Source organism: Anser brachyrhynchus (genome assembly GCF_964034855.1).
Source record: "Anser brachyrhynchus genome assembly, chromosome: 6".
In the NCBI taxonomy this organism is placed as follows: Eukaryota; Metazoa; Chordata; class Aves; order Anseriformes; family Anatidae; genus Anser; species Anser brachyrhynchus.
In genome coordinates, this window is record NC_137700.1 from 34,221,386 (window position 1) to 34,240,734 (window position 19,349).

General features: G+C 45.1%; 1 protein-coding gene across 7 annotated transcripts in view; it reads left to right on the top strand.

Annotated features, from left to right (window-relative positions):
• Positions 1 to 19,349, top strand: part of ADD3 (adducin 3) — a 99,655-nt gene that overhangs the window by 63,100 nt on the left and 17,206 nt on the right. For 5 of the 7 annotated variants that reach the window (XM_080597292.1, XM_080597295.1, XM_080597290.1 and 2 more), the window contains one exon: positions 10,101 to 10,324. In XM_080597292.1, coding sequence (XP_080453418.1) covers positions 10,130 to 10,324 — 195 coding nt within the window. In that variant the 5' untranslated portion in view covers positions 10,101 to 10,129. Of the gene's footprint in view, positions 1 to 5,453; positions 5,786 to 10,100; positions 10,325 to 16,125; positions 16,256 to 19,349 lie in introns of those variants that run through there. The other 2 variants (XM_080597291.1, XM_080597296.1) reach the window with 2 other exon arrangements.

Sequence of the window (19,349 nt, forward strand, 5' to 3'; positions counted from 1 at the left end):
TTTTCTCCATGCCATCCAGTGGATGATAGAGGCTGTTAAAGTCCTACTAACAGTACCTTCTCTACACCTCAGTTCATAGATGTCTTTGGGTGAGCATTTACTAGAGTAAATCTCTAGCTTTATTCTCAAGGTGCCTGTTTTTCTTTTTCCATTCTTCTCCCAGTGCTCAGTGGCAACGCGCCTGCTGCACAGTCAGGCCTGGGGTTGGTGCCATCGTTTGTTTCACACTTTCATTGATTCCTAAAATTACTGTTTTTAAACTATAATTAAAAATCTGTGATCGTTCCCTCTATACCTGTTCATCGCGCGTGAAATAAGTATATGCAGTTGCGTTATCTAAAACGTACTTAATTTTTGGTTATTACTATCATAAATCAGCTTTTTTTAAAGTGACATTGTTTTCTGTGTAACATGAAATATCCGTACGGGTCAGTAAAGTGTCGAAATTCCTTTTTTTGAGGAGTTAGTCAACTTTTACATGGCTAAGCTGGGATCAGTGAATTAATATGGATTATGTTGCTGCTGCATGTTTAAAATTTATAGTAGAGTGATTCAGAGATCCTGAGGTGAACTTGGGGGAATCACGCAGGGCGTGGTGCGTAACATAAATAAAGATACAATTTGTCCCGAAGACTTTATGATCGAAGGCCTGGCACGATTTCATCTTTTCTTCACGTCTCCGATTACGAATGTCCCCGCCGGGATCAGCTGTTGGCCGGGCTTCCCCTTCCTCGCTGAGGAGTTCGGAGGGCGGTGAGCTGCAGCGTGGCGTGCTCGGTCCGCGGCCCTCGGGTCCTCGCCGAGCTGTCGGCCTGCTCGCTGCTGAGGGGAAGGGTCAGGACGTGGCGTGAAGAGGAGGAATCCAGTGGTTTGGGCTATAAAAAGGTCTGGCTGCGTGCTGCCGTACCCAGGATGGGCTGCTGGTGTAAACACGTGTGAAATCCAGCAGTTGCCACGTGTCCGTCATCTGGGTCGCCCACCGTCACAGCCTCTGGCCTCCTTCAGGCCCGGGAGGCAGCTGCTTTGGCCGTGACGCTTCTCAGGAAAATCAAACTGTCATAAATCAAGGCTTCTGATGTGCCCTGGGATCGATAAGATTCCTCTCAGCTACCTGATGTCACACGTTGTACCAGCGAGCAGGGAGGGCTCTCAGGGATTGCCAGAGTAGCCCCTGTGGCTCCAAACGCTGCTTTCCAGGTTGGGATTTAAAAAAAAAAAAATCTGCATCAAACTTCTTTCTTCTGTCCGTAACGCTGCATAGGTCTGCGTGAAGAGTGAAATTGTTTTCTTCCTGCATCAGTGCCGCTCAGAGGAAGCCCCAGAAAACAGTCACCAGAGGAAGCTGCAAGAGTGGGAGGGGAAGGGTGTTGCAAAATGCAAAAGGTTTCGGCTGCAATCAGCTTTTCCAATTAAATGTTGTTGTGTGTTTTTTTTCTCACAGATAAGTTTTTAGTTTTTATTGTAGAGGAACCTAGGTTCCATCTTTTCCAAAGGATTTAGGGAGGTTTTTCAGCCATTGCTTGTGTATGTGTGTGGGTTATGTGTTCACGTACTTTCACAGCTTAGTACGGATAAGCACTACCAGAACATAATCTTTTAATTTAGCTCTCTGTTGCCTACTGACCCGTGAAATATTTTAGGTAACTTAACCACAAGTGATTATGTAGATAAGCAGAGATAAGTCTTTAAGAAAAAAATAGCTTTTTATTGTGTTTTAATGTTTTGGAAAACACTACCCATTTTTTTCATTACCCAAGCCCCACCTTTCTTTAAAACAGTATCAATTTTAAAATACAATCTTTTTTTTCCACCTGTGTTGTACTTTGTTCCTCTTTGCTGACTGTTGTTTTCGAAACCTCATTCAGTTTGTAGCATGAATATAAGCTAGGTCATGAGAACCAAAAATCGAAACTGCTTTGGTGCTGCAGTGCTTGTGTTGCCAAGGTTTCATCAGAATCCTTAAAACCAAAAAAAGAAAAGCAATTATTCTTGTTGAAAATAGGTATTTCTGTCTTCTGTCTGTGTTTATGGTTTTAAAATTAAATGGAAATGCACACTTGGGGTTAAAGCTCCCTGACGTTACTCTGAGGGGTTTTTGTCCCCTGAGGTAAGGTCAACCACCAGTAATGTGATCTCTGCTCTGTAAGTTGACTTGTATCCCGTGCTGGTGCTCTGAAGTGCTAGCTAGCCTCGGGAGCGGATAAAGGAAGGCTTTTACACCCAACTAATAAGTACTGAGATTCTTTGTAATATGTAAATATTTGCTAATCACATTTATGACTTGCTGTGGTAGGGGCGTTGTTAATGTAAGTGATTAAATGGGGATGAACAGTTCATTCTTTGGGATGCGTAAGCTCCGTGGTGGCACTGGGAGAGGGCTCGTGCTTCTGTCTCCGGCTGGGAGCCAGCGCTGCTGCTGGCATCGCTGCGCTGTGTGCTGCTCTGCGGGGGGCCCTCTGCCTGCAGATCCTCTGTAGCAGCCCTCAACACCACGAGGAAACGCGTTATTAGAAAGCGTGCAACTCGATGGGCTGGAAGTCTGCTCTGCTGCTGTGGTCCTCGCCCAGTCCTCTTGGGCAGCGGGGCTGGGAGGATGCTTTCTGTGCGCAGCGGTTGGGTTTTTGCCCTGGATCAAAGTGGGAACAGGCAGAAAAATGTAGAAGAGGAAGAAGAAATTAACTTCAGTTCCATCCTTGTTGTTCAGCGCAGCCGTGCTTTGTGAGAGCAGCTTTTTGCATGTGCCACAGGGAGAGGTCTTCCCCCTAGCAGCTCCTGTAGGTCTCCTTCCCTGTGCCGCAGTGAGGACGCCTCTCCAGGAGAGGCGTCTTGCCACGCCATAAAAACAGGCGGTTTGAGCTCGGTATTCAGGTGCTTCTGGGTGAACCCTTACATCTGTATGTGGGTTTTGGTGCTAATACAGAAAAACAATGTAAACCAAGACAGACTTGAGCACTCATCGCAGAGTTCAGTTTTACTGTGCTTTTTGTGAACTTCATGGTATAGAAGGTGGAAGAGAAACAGAGGAAAAGTGGGTGTGAGGTAGGACTGACATGCTTTTCAAGTCTAGTAAGTACAGAAGCTAATTACTGCTTAACAAATGGTTTAATTTATTAGCCAGTCTGGTGCTTTTACTCAGTTTAAGGAGGTGATTTTTTTAAATTGCCTCAGAAATAGCCTGCATGCACAGACTCCACACCATTTCGTAGGACCAGTCACCCTGTGTACCCAGGCAGAGGTGGCAGCTCTCAGGCGCTCCAAGTGCACTTCAATGTCATTTCTAAATATATGCATGTGTTTGCATATGTAAATAAGACTTACATCCAAGCAAAACGTAACTCACCTCTAAATTAAAACTCTGTCTGGTGAATTGCAGTGTACTGGGTACTTATTAAAAATATGCAACTACAAAAGAAATAGGAATAGCAAAAGAAAATTTGCTTTTAAAGGAACAAGTATGGGGACAGGGAAACAACGAACCGACTTGGTATCTGTGGGTGACCGACCTTCTCTTAAAGTGAGGTTTTAGGGACGCAATTTGCGTGTGTGTGTAAAGAGCAGTGTAATCTCAGTGCTCCTGCTGTCTGCACGGCCGTAGCACCGTGCTGGTGCAAGCAAGCAAGAGGATGGAGCGAGGCATGGAAGCCCCGTGGTGTGTGAGCACACTCCTCTGGGGCTGTTGGTGCTCTTTGTAGTCCTGCCACCCAGAACAGGAGCTCACCACGGGCTCTCCATCGTTAAAAGCTGTCGCACAACAGTGAAAGGATACCCGAATGCGTATGACTAAAGTAGTTTGTGTCTGCAAGGTTAAGTACAAAAGTTCAGTTCTGAGACTTAACACATGCAAGTAGCGTTTATGGCCATGTGGTAGAGCATATTGTATGCATCAAACCCTCATTCTAGGCTTTTTTCTTTTTTCTTTTTTCTTTTTTTTTTTTCCCCACTCCAGCTCGATCTGAAAAACACTGGCAGGCTGTCAGAGAGCATGGCAGTGCAGCCCGCAGCAGGCCGGTGCTGCTTCTGGGGCATGCGGTGGGCACACAGTAGGTGACCGTCCCCACCTCAGCAAGGCTCACATCCTCGGGTGAAGGTGCTGTCCTCGTGTTTTGGGTGGATATCAGCAGCCCATGATGCCATCTCACTTTTTAGCAGTGGAGAAGAAACTGGCTGTGGTTCAGCTCCAGCTCGCACTGAGCAAAGCATGAGTTGAACTGCTTGCATATTCATGTTGACTTTAGTGTTGCACCATATGAGCGTGCAAAAATGATGCTTTAGCTTTAGTACAGAAACAAAAAATGGGTTCAGATACACTCAAGTTCGTACTTCTCAGGAAAAATATCCTGCCGCCACATAGTCTCCTTAATGTGGTGTCTGAAAGGAGATGATGACTATTTCATTAGCTTACTCTGTTCAAAAGCAGAAAGACTTAAATTAAGTGCATGGCAGTGGATTAGCATATTTGGTTTGTAACCAGTTTGGGCTGTAGTATGACGGATCATTGTGTCTGCCCTGTGCTGGCAGGAGTAGTTTGAGGCATCCCCGTATCATCACCAGCTCCGTACCAGAACAGCATGGGTAGCTGTGCAGTGAGCTGGCCGGGGGGCTGACACAGCCAAAAATAACAGCCATTTAAAAACAAAAGTTCAGGCTGACCAAAAAAAAAATAAACCCAAACGTAAAATCAGCAGATGAGTAGTTTCTCCCACCCATCCTACTTCACAAGCTGGCACGAACGTGAAGAGGTGACAGAGGCAGAAGGACTGGATGGCTGGGAGGGTTGGTGGGAGGTGTGACTGCTTTTTTTTTTTCCTAATGCAAATACTACCTTGTGTCAACGTAAGGGTGTAATTTGACAGTTTGACTTCCTTGAGTACCTGTGTACAGAATCACTGTATATTAGTAAAATCAGTTAATTTTGAACAAATGCTAACTACCTAGTCTAGTACAAGTATTTTCAGTTCCGCAAGTTATGTTTAGAAGATGCTAGTGTATGAATGTACATCGTATTCTTCTTACTGATGTGTGAAGTGAGACTGATAAATGAAATCCAAGCCGCTTGTAACGTAAGAGGGAATGTAATCTGTCAATTTATTGTCAGATATTTATGGCATTTGATGTCCTGATCAAAAGAATAAAAAAAAAAAAGAGAGAGGGAAAATAAATGAGTTTTGAGGTGTTATCCAAGAATTTTCTTGTCCTAGAACGGATGTGATTGCTCAATAATATATCACTACTAAAACTTATAGGAGAGAGGATTGCAAGTTGAATTCCTAATGCTAAAAGATAGCGACAGTGACCTTAGTCTCTGTCCATATTCCCCTACCTGTTTTCCTGTCCTTCTTAACTATTCTTTCATATTCCTTAAGCGTGTTTCCTTCTGCCATCTCGCTTGTGTAGCTGACAGCATTGGCGAGAGCCAAGTCTTTGATTCAGACTGGAACCTGCCTGTTTCACAGGGAGGCTGGAACCGAGATCAAGAGACATCCAGCTTGCTTCCAACAAGTCTCCTGGCAGACAAGATACCGGAGGGGGGGAAGAAAGAGCAGACTGTTCCTTAAAAGCAAGCAGGCGAGAAGTAGCAAGAGCAGAATAACACAATGTGCCTTAAAAGAAGCGCTCGGATGCGGTCTCGTCTAGCTTGAGAGCTCAGACCCGAAATCAGCCATAGCGGCTAATTATGCGGTGCACACACCCTTGGTTTATGGTGCTGGAAACTCTAACAGATGGATTGCACTGTGTAGAGAAAATGGGGATGGCTGAAACCCACCATAAAAAGTCAGAATAAAAGGTAGGTTAATGAGTTGTTGCTAGGCGATCTAATCATTTGCTCCCTTTTCTGTTGCTGAATTTCTCTTATGGTGGTATTTATTCATAAGTGTGCTCCGTATGTTGTGAAGGATACGTTAAGTCAGTGCTTTCTGGGGTGTTCTTTGGCAAGAAATTTTCCTTGTCTTTGGTTTCTTTCTTGCTCTTGGTTTTCTTTTTTTTTTTTTTTTCCCCTCCAGTACTCTGTGTTTCTGTGACCTCATTATTTTTGAGCTGCTTCTGTGATTTGACATTGAAAACAGTTATTCCAGCAAAAGCAGCACAGCGTGTTACTCAGACATTACGAAGCGTCAGATGGGCACGATCAGGACTTAATCTTGCAGCCTACAAGGCCCGGTTCCAAGTTATCGCAATTAATTGGAAACTTATATTACATAAAACTAAGTAGAGCTGCATATCCGCCTGACAAAGGTGCCGTGCTCTGCTTCGTGTCGCCCAGTTACAGGTACAAAATACAGAACAGAAAGAGGCCAAAGCGACGAGCCGTGTGAGGGCATCAGAGGGAGGCGGCACACGGCCGACTTTCTGCTGCCGCGGTGTCAGAGGTCAGTTTGGCAGTAAGTGGGGGAAGCAGGGTGACGTTAGCGAGTGCCCCGCAGCTGGGGCTTTCAGGTCTCTTTGTTTTACAGCTCCCTTAAAAGTATTTCCAGCGGAGATGGGGACTCCTATATAAAAAAAAAAGCTTGAGCACGCTGACTTGCTTTTCAGGGTTTCTTTTGCCCCCCATCAGAGGAGCTGAACCACAGGTGCCAAAACTGCTCCTCTGCGTGCTTTGAGTCTGTTTGGCACGATGGCTTGGCAAGTTAGGCCAAAATGTGGGCTGAGATGTGCGTCTCCGCTGAGCAGGAGTGATCATGTCAGCAGGACATCAGATCCCAGGTCAGGTTCGATTTCTGTGTGTATGTGTGTCCCTTCTGACCAGTCTACGTTTAGCCTCTGGTTGCTGCAGGGGCATGAGGTCTCTCGTTCCTACCTGCATCTCAGGCTCTGTGACCACAGATTTCCCAGATATAAACAGTATAGCACGCATAGGAAACGTTACTGCTCAGGAAGGTGGTAGCTCGCTCTCTCTGTAATTCAGAAGCACCACTGGAAGGGGTGGAAGCCCAAAGCAGCCTTGCAGCAAAACTGATTTCCTCCTAGGTAAAAGAATGGCCCCAGAAAATAAAAGTGGTGAATAGAGAGTGATAATTCTCTGTCACAACTCATAGACTTCAACTTCTGGATTTTCTGGGATTATCTTGCTTCTGTGTCGTTGCCAGTCCTACGCTGAGAAGGAGGTACAGATTCTTAGATCCCCAGAAGCAGAGCATGTTTTAACAAATGACCCCTTTTTAGAAAAAAATCAGTGCAAGATACAAATAATAAAAGAATGGCTGATTTGTTTGAAAGTTTTCCAGCCGAACAGTAGGGGTTATGCAAGAGTCAGCCTGGGCCCAACAGAGCAGGCATTGAACCAGGTCTTGTAGGAACAACTGGACCCAATACCCATATTATGTCCAGTAATGGAGGTTTTTGTAGCACAAGGACTTTAATGTTGTAATCTTAATGGCTGGAGGTAACAAACCAATCTGGCAGGAAAGAGGAAAAAACGAAGTCCAGAGCAATTAGAAAATCTCTTTTGTGGCTTTTGAGCATTGCCAGCCACATTTGTGTCTTTTTCCAGATGAATGGGGTTTTCTGTCACTGTAAGGCTTCATTGTAAAGTAACGGACTTGAACTAATTGTGTCCTGTAAACCTATTTAAAATAATCATCATAATAATAATCAAAGATTTTTGAAGCTCAGACATGCGTGCAGTTGGTCTGACCAGCCACGTGGGTTGGCACTTGAGGAGCAGCTTGCCACTCGGGCTTAGCCGGCTGCAGGAGCATTTTAGCAAAAAGAACTGGATGAGGCGGCTCTTCCAAGAGAAAAGTAATGAACAGGAGCCGTGGGGGGTGGTTGCCGCTTGGGTCAAGGTTCTCGCCTTCTGCAGCTCTAGACCAGTCTTGGCTACCAGCAGGCACTTGGAGGTGTCCGTTCTGACCCCGATGGAGGCAGTTACCTCAGGGGATGGCGAACAGCTCTGGTCCTGAGCTCTTTCAGCCTTGTGGTGCTTGGAGACCGAGCTGGTAGGCTTGTGTGTCCTCATGATGGTCTGCCTTTTCTCTCTCAAACGCCGCTATTTTGCAGGGGCAGGGGGAAAGGAACAACGTAATCCATTGTTAGATTTACAAGGGTCTCTCTTCTTCTAACCTGAACAGAGGGAGGTTGAGCTGTGATGCTGTCCCCGGAGGTCTGTCCTTCTGCTTCAGTGCTCTCAGCTGGAGAAGACAATGGCTCATTCTTTAGGAAAACCTTCTCTCCTTTTGTACCCCTGCTTGTAGCACATTGCCCTAAGCAAAAACTTAAATGAAAAGGCATTAACTAATTACAGTCTGTAGTGGGGAAAGATCACGCACTGATTTTTTTTTCCCCCCCCAAATCCCCACTTCCTTGAAGCAAGCAGTGTCTCCTCGCCTTCTCCCCAGCATCCCCCAACCAGCCGTGCGTGGCGGACTTCAGCCAGCAAGCGCTGAGTGAGCTCAGCCCGTGGCAGGGCAGCCAGTGCAACGCAGCCTCCATAAAGAAGCCATCCAAGTTCGTGGGGCCTGTGTCCAGGATGTGGATTATACGTCCCAGGACGTGGTGCGCTCATCCAGCAGGCCTGGCACCCTCCCGAAAGCTGGGTGTGAAGCTGGATAGCGTTGTAATTTAATGATAATGGTATATAAGAAAATGGGGGATGTGGTTTTGCTGTGCCTTATCTGCGAGTGCTTTCCCTGCTCTGTAGGTGCTGTCTGGGGTTTCACATCTGGGGGCAGTGCAGCAGTGCCCCAAGCCTCTCATGCTCTGTGCAGCATGCCAGCAGAGCCAGCTGGGCGCCGTTGTGGGAAACTGGCTGAAGAGAAACCTGCGTCCTCCTGCCAGCCTGCTTCTGGGGCGCGTCACGGGCGGGAGGAGGGCTGGGGCTGCCGAAGCTGCTTTAATGGGATTCTCCCCAGACATCTCATCTGGAAAAGGTGGGAGGTTTTAGCTGCACAGCTCAGATCCACACATTGGTTTGATGCTCGCAGAGTGCTGCAAAGAGTAGTCGCAGTGACCCAAAGGAAGGGATGTTTTGAGCCTCTGAGAGGAAACTATCATGTTGAAGCACATTGCTTACTGCTGCTTCCCAAGCGACGTTCCTTCACATTTGGCTGCTCTGTGAATTATTTATATACTGAAGACGTTCGCATGCAAATATTCTTATGTTAAGTACGTTATTGAATGTAGGTATTTGCATGCTAAAATGTATTTTCATAATATCTCTTCCTACAAATCTTGCTTCTCTTTGTTCTTCAAACCTGAGAAAACCTTCCTCTTGGTGCCTGTTTGAGGAACGGTGTTCCTCAGCGTGTTTCTGAGCCTGATTCTGTGTATGAAAATCCAGGCGTCAGATTTTCTGCTTTTGATCCGCTTCTGTTTGTGTTTACAAGTGCTTATCAGCTTTTTTTAATGACGTTTTAAGTGCAAGACATGAAAGTTGTTTTTTCGTTCCTAATGTAATGAGCTTTGGTGAGAATCCTTGCTTACAATTGCATGCGGAGGAGACGAGCTAAAGCCCTGATGTCTGCAGCGGCTGAAGCCGCAGTCCAGTGCCACCCTTTTCTGCTGCTTTGCTCGCTTTGAGCATGACCTCCAAGCACAGGCACTGGCAGCGATCTGCCGGCAGGCTGCAGATGGGCCAACAGCATTTCTATAAGCTGAAGCTATGGGATGCTTTGGAAATGCTGTAATTAAGGGATGCCGTCGTTGGAGCTGGGAGGTGAGCTCTGAGCGGATGTTGAACAGAGGCCCCGTCTTCTGGATGTGTTCTGTTGAAGTTCAATGAGTCAAGAAGGAGAAATATAATAAAAAACCATGTTGGGGGGTGATGAATGTGATGTAAAATGATACAGGAAATGTTGTCATAAAATATATAGTGTATATTTTGGATTTCATTATTTTTAATATTGTTCTGCTGTGGTTTTTATTTGAGCTCGAGTAGAGATGGTTACAAAGTACCAGAGATCTCTTTAATGGTTTTTAAACACTTTTCTACAGTTTTTCCTTAACTTCCTAATTATGGTAATTATTCACTTGTTCCGCTCTCATTTTAGACATCATTCTGCAGAGCTGAAGAGAACTGTTATGTGTGTCCGAACTTGGAAGTTGCATTCAAAGTCCTCCTTTCAATTGCTAATCACTCTTGCCCCTTTCTCACTTTTTTCCAGGTGAAGGCCATCATCCGCAGAGCTGAAGCATGAGTACTGATGCCAGTGAGGTGGTGATCACTACTCCTCCCCCTGCCACGATGCCTCACAAGGAGAGGTACTTCGATCGCATCAATGAAAACGACCCGGAGTATATCCGGGAGAGAAACATGTCTCCGGACCTGAGGCAGGACTTCAACATGATGGAGCAGAGGAAGAGGGTCACTCAGATACTGCAGAGCCCTGTGAGTAGGATTTAGGAGGGGGTTGAGAACTAAAAAAGGTTCTTTTCTGAGATTTCTCATTAACTTGCTGAGACTTAGAGAAAGAAAACTATGTCACAGTTAGCTAAAATAACTCTGGACTGTCTTATAAGAAGTGCCATGAAGCAGATTATCCAACGTTTTGTTTGCATTGCTTTTTGTCTGTGAACAAACAGTCTTTATTGTGAGTGGGTTTCTGTTGTTTTTTTTTTTTCCTCCTGATGCTTTTATGGTTTTATGCTTCATTACAGCATTACAAAAAGATCTGGTTGGCTGCAGGGTACTTAATTAAAAACTTAGGCTCGGGGAAGAGAGTAAAGGAGTCACCGGTGAAATAGGAACAAATTACGGCATTGCTAGGAGTTCTGCTTCCTGGTTTGGAGTGTGAACCTATCATTTGCATCAGGAATGCTTTAATTAACGTTTTTAATGCAGGCTACAGTCATTTAAATGCTAGACTGTGCATTCTTCTCGTGTACTTTGGGACGATCGTACCCATACGTGGCCATATTAGCACACATCTAGTGGTTGTCTAAGTTCAGTACTTGTGTAGACTGCACGTAACACTCAAATCTATTGAACCGCCCTCAGATTAGTTTTAATTCATATTGTAATTTATGTATCGTGTGGATTTAAGCTGATGAATGCATTAGAAAGTAATACTGGTGTTTTGAAGCCACGGGGAGTAAGGGCTGTGCGAGGGTGGGGGGTGTAAGGTGAGTGATGCAGACAGCGGGGCGCGGAGGGGTTAAGCTGCTTCACGGATCCTTCCCTGTTCAGTTCCTCTGTAAGTTGGGGTGTTTCTTGTGTCATTTTCCTGAAGCTTTTCCATATGTAATGAGATTGCAAACAGCTGTTAGTAATCACCCTATTATAGTCATCCATGAATAACAGGATTGTTTGCTAAAGTGTTGTCGTGGAGTGCCTCTTGGATCTGTGCGTTGCTCTGGGTATAATGTGAACCTGTTGACTAAGGAATTTATTGCTTTTGAGTCCATTTGTGCAAGTTTAGTTCTGCAGCCAGCCTCTTTATTATAAAGAAAATACTCCAAGGAGGTATTGCATAATGCTTTAATCATGATAAAATTATGTTAAACGCTCAATTGTAAAATGTGATCAGCCTGCTCTTTCCTGTTAAAATACTCCCATTATAAGTAGCCAGGACTCACAGCAAAGACTAGATAGATCCTCGGCCTGTTGAGAAGGGGCAGGGTAAAAATAAGTTACAGAGGTCTTGTTTGGGCTTGCGTGTGTGGTATTCCTGGGTTCTTCCGACGGAAGCTTTGAATCTGCTGGGCGTAACTATTTGCTTAGCATTTGGGGGGACCATTTGCTGCATCTGCCAAGTGTAATAAATGTCTCTGCTGCAGTCTCTGTTTTTTTGGTTTTTTTTTAAGAAGTGAAGTCTCAGCATGCAGGTTTTAGGAAGGGATGAGGAGGTGCTACCTCTGACTCTAGGTAACTGCTTTAGCAGACAGCTGGAGGACGAAGAGCTGCCAGGCGGTTGTTGGTGTCCTGCTGCAGGAGAAGCTGAGCCCAGCGCTTTTGGGAAGTGACTGTTTGGAGCTGCCAATAAGTTGCAAGTTTTTGTTTTGCAAGGGAACAGTTGTCCAAATAAGCCAGGGGCCTGCTGGCTGGGCGGCTGTTGGCATCTGGCAGGGAGAAGATGGGGACATGGAGCCGAGTGTGCGAGCAGGCCCGGAGAGAAGGTGCCTGAGCTACCAGCTTCCTTCTCCTCCTGTCTCCTTCTGTCGTCTCTTCTCGAAATAGAAAGCTTAAAGGAATGCTGTTAGGGTTTCTCTTGTGAGGAAATAAAAGCATTTGTAATACAACATCTGTGACTGAACATCCATCAAGTGAATTTCATAACTGATTTGGAGATAGAAACTGCATTATTTCTTCCAGAGTCTGGCTGCAATGTGACACAATGTTCTTGAGAGTCAGGACTGAAAATTATCATCTTGTTTCCTCATAAATACAGCATTTTTCACAAAAGTACCAGAAAGCATTTGTCTTCTTACTGGTCTGCCTAACACAGGTCCAGAATTGCATTGAGCATAATGCTTTTGTTGTACAGCTACAGAATTACAGAGTATTAGAAGTTTGCATAAACCTTCGTTGCTCCTCTGATTTATTCCAGTTGATGAGTAGGAATTGGTTTGAAGGTGTTTTGGAAGAGGAGGAAGAGAGTTTATCAGACACAGTTTCAAAAAGAGTCTGCTCACTGGTAAATCTTCACCCGGTCTTACATGTTGATGTATGCATTCAGATCGGAGAAATAGTCATTGACTCATCTCCTGGCAAGTATCAGTACATAGCAAGGATAATGCCTTTCTTTTCTAAAAATACATGAGCATGTATGGACTCGAGGTGAGCTTGAGTGAAGACGTACTTTCTCCAAACAAAGAATTACAGTATAAAGCTAAAGGGTTAAGCGCTGCCACAATGGAGGAAGCTTTGGTACTCATATATTGAATTAACAAGCCTTTTTCTTTGTTCCCGGTAGGAAAATCTACATCCCTTAGCACGAAAATAAATTAGAGAATATATTTCAGGAACCAGTGTATATTTTGAGCAGTGTGTGTTATTGTAATGGCTACAGCCCTGACCAGACACCCTCAGACATCAAACTGCTGCATCTCTCTGATGTGCCATTTGATGCACATATTGATGTGCAGTCTGACTGCTCCTCTCTGATGTGCAATTTCCCTTTCCTAAATTAAATAATTTAAAGGCTACTGAAAAGCTATTCTCATTACCTCTGATGTTTGCTAATGTCTTGGAGCCTGTTTGTAATAACTCTTAAACAAATCATAGGAGTTTTGCAACGCTGCCCACAAAGAACCTCCTGACATTATCAGTGATTTCTCAGGCGTTTGCTGGATGCTACGTGTAACCCATGTGCGTCTGAAGGCCTGCACAATCTGATGGGACCCGCATGTGTTGTTCTGTGTGTGTCTGGTGGAAAGTACGTACGTTCAGCCAGGTTAGCCATGTCCAGCCTGATAGCATCTGGAAGTACAACTGGCCGTGGTTTTAACAGAAAAGCATTTAGGTTTATGTCAGTAATGTCTGCAAGTTCAGAAGGTTTGGGTACTGGGCTTATTTTTAAAGGAAAGGATACATTTCTGCAGTAGACTAATTTCATTGCTTTACATTGGTTCTAAGATACTTTACCTGTAATATATCCAAAATAGGAAAAGCTTTTTTTTTTAAACTTCACAGTTAACTCTAAAAATAAAACCCGTTTTGTCATTTTACATGCTAAATAATCGTATTCTGCTTGTTACACAGAATAACTAGCTCTTTCAATGAGTAAACATCTATCTGCTATATCATCAAAACCCTAATTTAAGCTGTGGTATGCAAGTGCTCCTGGCCTTCCTTTCCTTCTGGCATTTCACTGGTGCCCTCACCATGGCAACTGAAAGCTTCAAAACCACTTTTTTTTTTTTTTTAAAAAAAAAAAAAAAAAAAAAAAAAAGGCCATGAAAAGCCACGATTGCCCAGCTATCCTGTATGGAGGCAGAGTGGTCACTTTGTTATTGCGTTCTGGGGGCCTGTGGGGCACAGCAGCTGCCTGCCTGCTGAGTAGGGTCAGGGTGGAAATGGGAGAGAGGGTGCATAAATTTACTTGGCATATACACAAAATAGAATTAGATATATTTCATAATTCTACTATGCAAGCAAAAAGTCGTCAAATTTATGTACGAGGCAATGAGCTGAATGGTTGAAACACACAAATGCCTGGCTATTGGCATTTAAATGCCTGGTTTACGTTTTGAGCTTACCCAGGAATGTTTCTCATCAAGGTGCATTGAGCGTGCCCTGGCCGTCTTTGCCCATGAAACACATTTGGTTTGAGGCTGAGAAGCAGCTTGCTCGCAGGATCTCATCGTGCTTTGCTTTCTTTCTGTGCTGGCTGGGAGGGCATATCAGGCCCCTGCGGCCCCGCAGGGCGATGCTGGTTCAGTGCCGCTGTTGCATAACAGCAGTAATTCAGTTGTGCCTGTGTGTGTCACAAAATCGTTTTCCTTATGCTTAGGTTAAACGTCCTTCTGTCCCTTGTCTGTCCTTCCTGCCCCTACGCGTGCCTGCCCCGGCCGGTCCTGCCCGACCCGGTGCCGCTTGGCGGCTGCCTTAGCGTGCAGGGTACGGGCAGATCTTGCTCCTCGTAAACAAGCAAACAAACCCACACTCGATTTTTTTCTGGCTATGTTGGTTTTTTTTTTCCAAACCATCAGGACAGAAATGAGGGATAGTTTTGTATATTTACTTTTTCCCCAGGTTTTCCATTTGGCTGGCTTGCTTTGCTCTGTATCGGATGAACATCCAGTGTTTTCACAACACCGCTCCCTTTTGAGGCAGTTTATTTTTTTAAAATACCAAAGTCCATTCACTTGCTCGTGCCTTTCAGCTTACACTGCTCTTTCCCCATAAGTTCAGAAGCCCTGTGGGTCCTTCAGGAGCATGGCCCGCTGCTGGCAGCGAAGGGCTGCCCATCTCCTCTGTGCCTTGGCGCCTCTGCCTGGACCAGCCTCTCGTTCTGCAGCTCCCTCGTCTGGCTTCGGGCGTCTCTGACGTCTTCGTGGCTTTCTGCTGGGGAGATGTGGACGTTTCTCTTACTCTCCTCTCATTGAAACATTTCTATTTTTTTTTAATCTGTGCTGTTTTACTCTGTTACGTTAGAAAAGAAAGTTACCTTTGACTCCTCTCTTACTCCCATGTTGCTACTTTCCATTTAGTTTGAACTCAGGCTTTCGTTAGATAAAAGTGCCAGTGTTTTCCAGATTGAATAAATATACATATATTTTTATTTCTAATCTTCCTGTTGTTGAGCTGCTTGGGTTTGGGTTTTTGTTGTCTTTGGGGGGGAGCGGGGCGGGGGGGGGCGGCGCCGTGGTGCAGATCCTGCTGTAACTGCAGCACCATGTCCTTTAGGTTATTCAAGTCATTCAGCAGCCAGGTCTGCCTGCCTTCTGCCTGATGGTTTTTCTATGGCTCTATATGTATTTGAAGTTACTAATTGTAAATGTTATTTGATCTGCCTTAATTCTACAGGAAAGCAATAGGGAGATGTAAAATAAGAAGCACTGTAATGAAACCCACCGGTTTTCTCCCATTCACTGGTTTTGTGAATTCTGCCCACTGAAGGCATCAAGTCAGTCTGGTGAGTGAGCAGGAAGAGGGGCTGCAGCACAGGTAATGAGTGACAACTAAAAGGACCTACACAGGTCTTAGCTGTGCTCCCTTTTAAGTCTTTTTTTTTTTTTTTTTACATTTTTTTCTTGGAGACAGAAAATGTCTCCATATTATAAAAATATCTCCGTTTATAAAAATAATCCTGTTCTTTAGCACAAGTTCCTAGCAGCGCCTGGGAACTCGTAGAGAGCAGTGGCTGCTGGCTGCGGGAGGTGCCCCACGCTGTGCTCTGGTCCCTGGACACCCCTGTGTCCCTCCTGCAGGCGTTTCTTTGGGAGCACAGCCCTGGCCTGGATGGAGCAGGAATAACCAGCCCACACCGAGCCGGCTGCAGGACTCTTCTTGTCCTTCGGGTCGCTCAGGCCAGTCCAGATACCCACACACCTCATTGCAAGTGCAGAGATCGTAGCAGCTGTATACTGTTCCCCAGACTTATTAATAAGCTTGTTTCTTTCTGCATCAACACCAAAGCCTCTCTTACTATTTTTTTTAACTCATAGAGCTAACAAACACTTGTTGCTCTTATCTCCTCCTTGCAAGCCTTAACTCAGTGGCGGTTTTTTGCGGCCGGCTCCACCCTTCCCCACTCGGGCACGGGTTGTTTGTATCTGCGCGGCGGGCTGGAGGCAGCCTGGTGCAGAGCTGCTTTCGCCAGCTGCTCTCGGTGAAGCTCTTCCTCCCCAGGCTGCCGCGATCGAGCACCAGAGATAGGTAGGGTCTCCGTGCTCTCCGGAACAAAAAATACCAGTAAAGTTTTAAAACTTTTTGTTAATCGTAGTGATTTGGCTTGGAGATTGTGGGTGCGTTTATGCATAGATAAGTTGAATTATACCCTGTTAAAAAAAAAAAAATATATATATATATATATATATATATAAATGCTTTGATCAGAAATGGGCAAAAGAGGGTAAAGGAATTTCTTGAATCTTTCTGCAGCTTTTAGGCTAATAGTGCTGTTACTTAGTGTAGGGATCTCACAAATCTTTTCTAGCTCCTTTCATGTAGGCTGAGGTACCAAACAGTTGGGACCTTGCTCTTCTTAGCCCTGACAGGGACACGTACTTTTTCCTCTTAGAAGTTTGCTGTGATGTGGGGTATTTGCAGATGAAACTGCATGCCAGCCATTTCTCTGTCCACAGGGGAATTCTTTTTCTCTTCATTTTGTTTCTACTTCTGTTGAGCCGATAAGTCTCATCGTATACATTCTTAAATCAATGGTAAACAAACAAGAAATGACATAGAAAGATACTACTTATACTATAAGCCTAAATACTTCTGAGCCTGCATGCTTCATGACATCCTCAGAGAGCTGTCTGCCAAGATGGAAGAGATTAACACAGAACTTTTCTAGTAAAAAATATCTAGCAGAGAACAGTAGTGTTATAGGTTATTCTAGCAAGCTAGTTTTTCTAGTTGTCTGCTTCTGTTGACTGAAAAATACCAGCTGTCAAATAGTTGCTTTGATTCTTAAAAGCCCCAATTTACACTGTCAGTTCATACCTGAGCTAAATGGAGGTAAATGAGTCAGAACCAAAGCTTGCAACTTCGCTGCTGAGTTTCAGAGAGCCCTTGCAGGTGTAGGCTAAAAGACTTTTGCATCTAAGCTGCTTGAGTTTGTGATGTGCATTTGGAAGACAATTGCATATATTTCTGGAGAATTAATTTAATGGTGTTAGAAATAGGTTGAGCTAACCGTGCAATGAATGACTTTGTCAAGAAAATCTGCATCAGGCCTGCAGGCTGCAGGGCTGTGTGAGGCTGCCTAACGAAGCTGCTGCAAAGGAGCTGGCTGGAGCTTTAGAAACAGGGCAACTGGTGCAGTACCAAATCCAGCTGACCAAGGGACACCCTCTGGGGAGCCCCGGTTCGCAAGTCAAGTGTCGTTCTACCTGTGAGTGATGGGGAAATGTGTGCCCCAGTGCATGGTGGTGGGGTGGCCCCGGGGAGACGGGTGAGATGCCAGCAGAGCACCGACAGCACAGGGCAGGCTGGCTGTCTGTCTGTCTGGACTGCACGGAGGGGCTTTGGTTCTCGGTGTAGGTACGGCGCCAAGCAGGGGTGCCCTCCTGTTGTCCACCTACCATGGCTTCGAGAACAACCTCAGCTGGTATGTGTGGAAGTTGGGCTTGCAGCCGGTGGCTTGCCCTGGTCGGATGGGGAGGCTGTCCCGTGCCAGGTGATTAACAGCTCTAATCACCCTCCTGCTGGTTGTGCACCTTGTCTGAAGGGTGGCTTTGCCTCCTTTCCAGCAGCTGTCCTGGGCCCAGCTTTGATACTGGGGGCCGTTTTCTGTGTAAGCTGTCATCGGGATGCTCGGGGTGGTGCTCCAGTGCAGAAAAGATCTGAATCCCACAGCTGAAACTTTCTCCTTATGGAGTGGTGCTGAGCATGCAGTTGAATAACATAAATTTGTCATTCATCTGGCAGTACGTTTTTTCCTGGGTCAGCATTTTCTTGTCAAGTACTACATCTGAAATTACTAGCGACCTTTCCACTTGAAAAATTGCTGCTTTGTGCCGGAGCAGTGTTTTGTCTCCTTTCGGAAGACACCCCCTGTCGCATGCCACTTGTGGGCAGCGCAGCGCCCGCGTTACCGCCCTGTGAATTACAGCAAACCAAGCCCCTGGGGCCACAGCTGGGTTTTCAGAAGCAGATTATTGGTACTGAATGAGTTGGATCCCAAAATCAGAGCCCTGATTTACAGCAAGTGGAAGTGCCAGTAAATGTCATTCTTTTAATGGGGAATAGCTGAGGTAAATTGTTCTCCAGAAGATGGTGATGCCCCTCCTGTGAGCCTGTCAGGAGCAGAAGGCGGCTGTGTCAGCACGGTGGGTGATCACCTACGGGCATGCAGTGGAGCACGTGAAAGTGGGAAGAAGCCTAAACACAGCAGAGGGGAGTACTACGGGTCTGTAGGAGTGACTGGAAGGTGGGGAAACATGCCTAAATATGCGTGGAGGAATGTGTGTGAGTCATGACCGTGACACTGAAGGCTGCTGTCTACTAGATAACGTCGCTGTGCACTGGCACGTAGATAAATGGCATACCTAATTTTATTGTATTCTTTTCAACATACCCACACCTGCTTTGTTCATCCCAAACCTCCGTGTTTGCTACTTGCCCTGGGTTTTACCTGTTGTCTGGTATTTCTGAAATTATTTCTAAGGAAAGTTTGTTGTGTTATGAGCAACTTGATTAAACTATAAATCCTTATTTGTGTTAGCATGTAAAATATACTCCTGTTAGCACGGGAGAACAAAACTGAGAGCAGAAGAATGAAAATAGCATGATCAGAAAGCAAAAGAATAAAAATGCAATATAAAATAAAATTGTTCCATCAAAAGCTGTCCAAAATACATTACTCTATCTTTTTTTCTGCAATAGCAGTAACGTTTCTCATACAAGTTGGGGAAAAAAAAAGTCTGGGTATGACTAATAGGAATTTACTGTGAATGTTTTTGCAGATCCTTTCTATAGTCCTTGTTGAATTGAGAGTGATTTAATATAACACAGATAACTGTTTTTCTCCATCTCCTCCCGAGCAAATACTGACATAAATTTCATGAATTCTGTCTTCTACATGGCCCCCATGAGACTACAAATGTGCAATTTCCTTATGTACAGATTATAAACAAGAGTAGAAGAGTATTTCAGCTTTCCCTAGTGTGAAGTGGCAGAGCTTTTGTGCAGGGGCCCCTTTCAGGAACATTTGAGGAGTAATTGCATGTCTTGGAATGGCAGAGCCTGAAAATAAGGGTTAGTATTACTTGTTGATGAAATGTATGGGCCAGTCACTGTCTCTGCT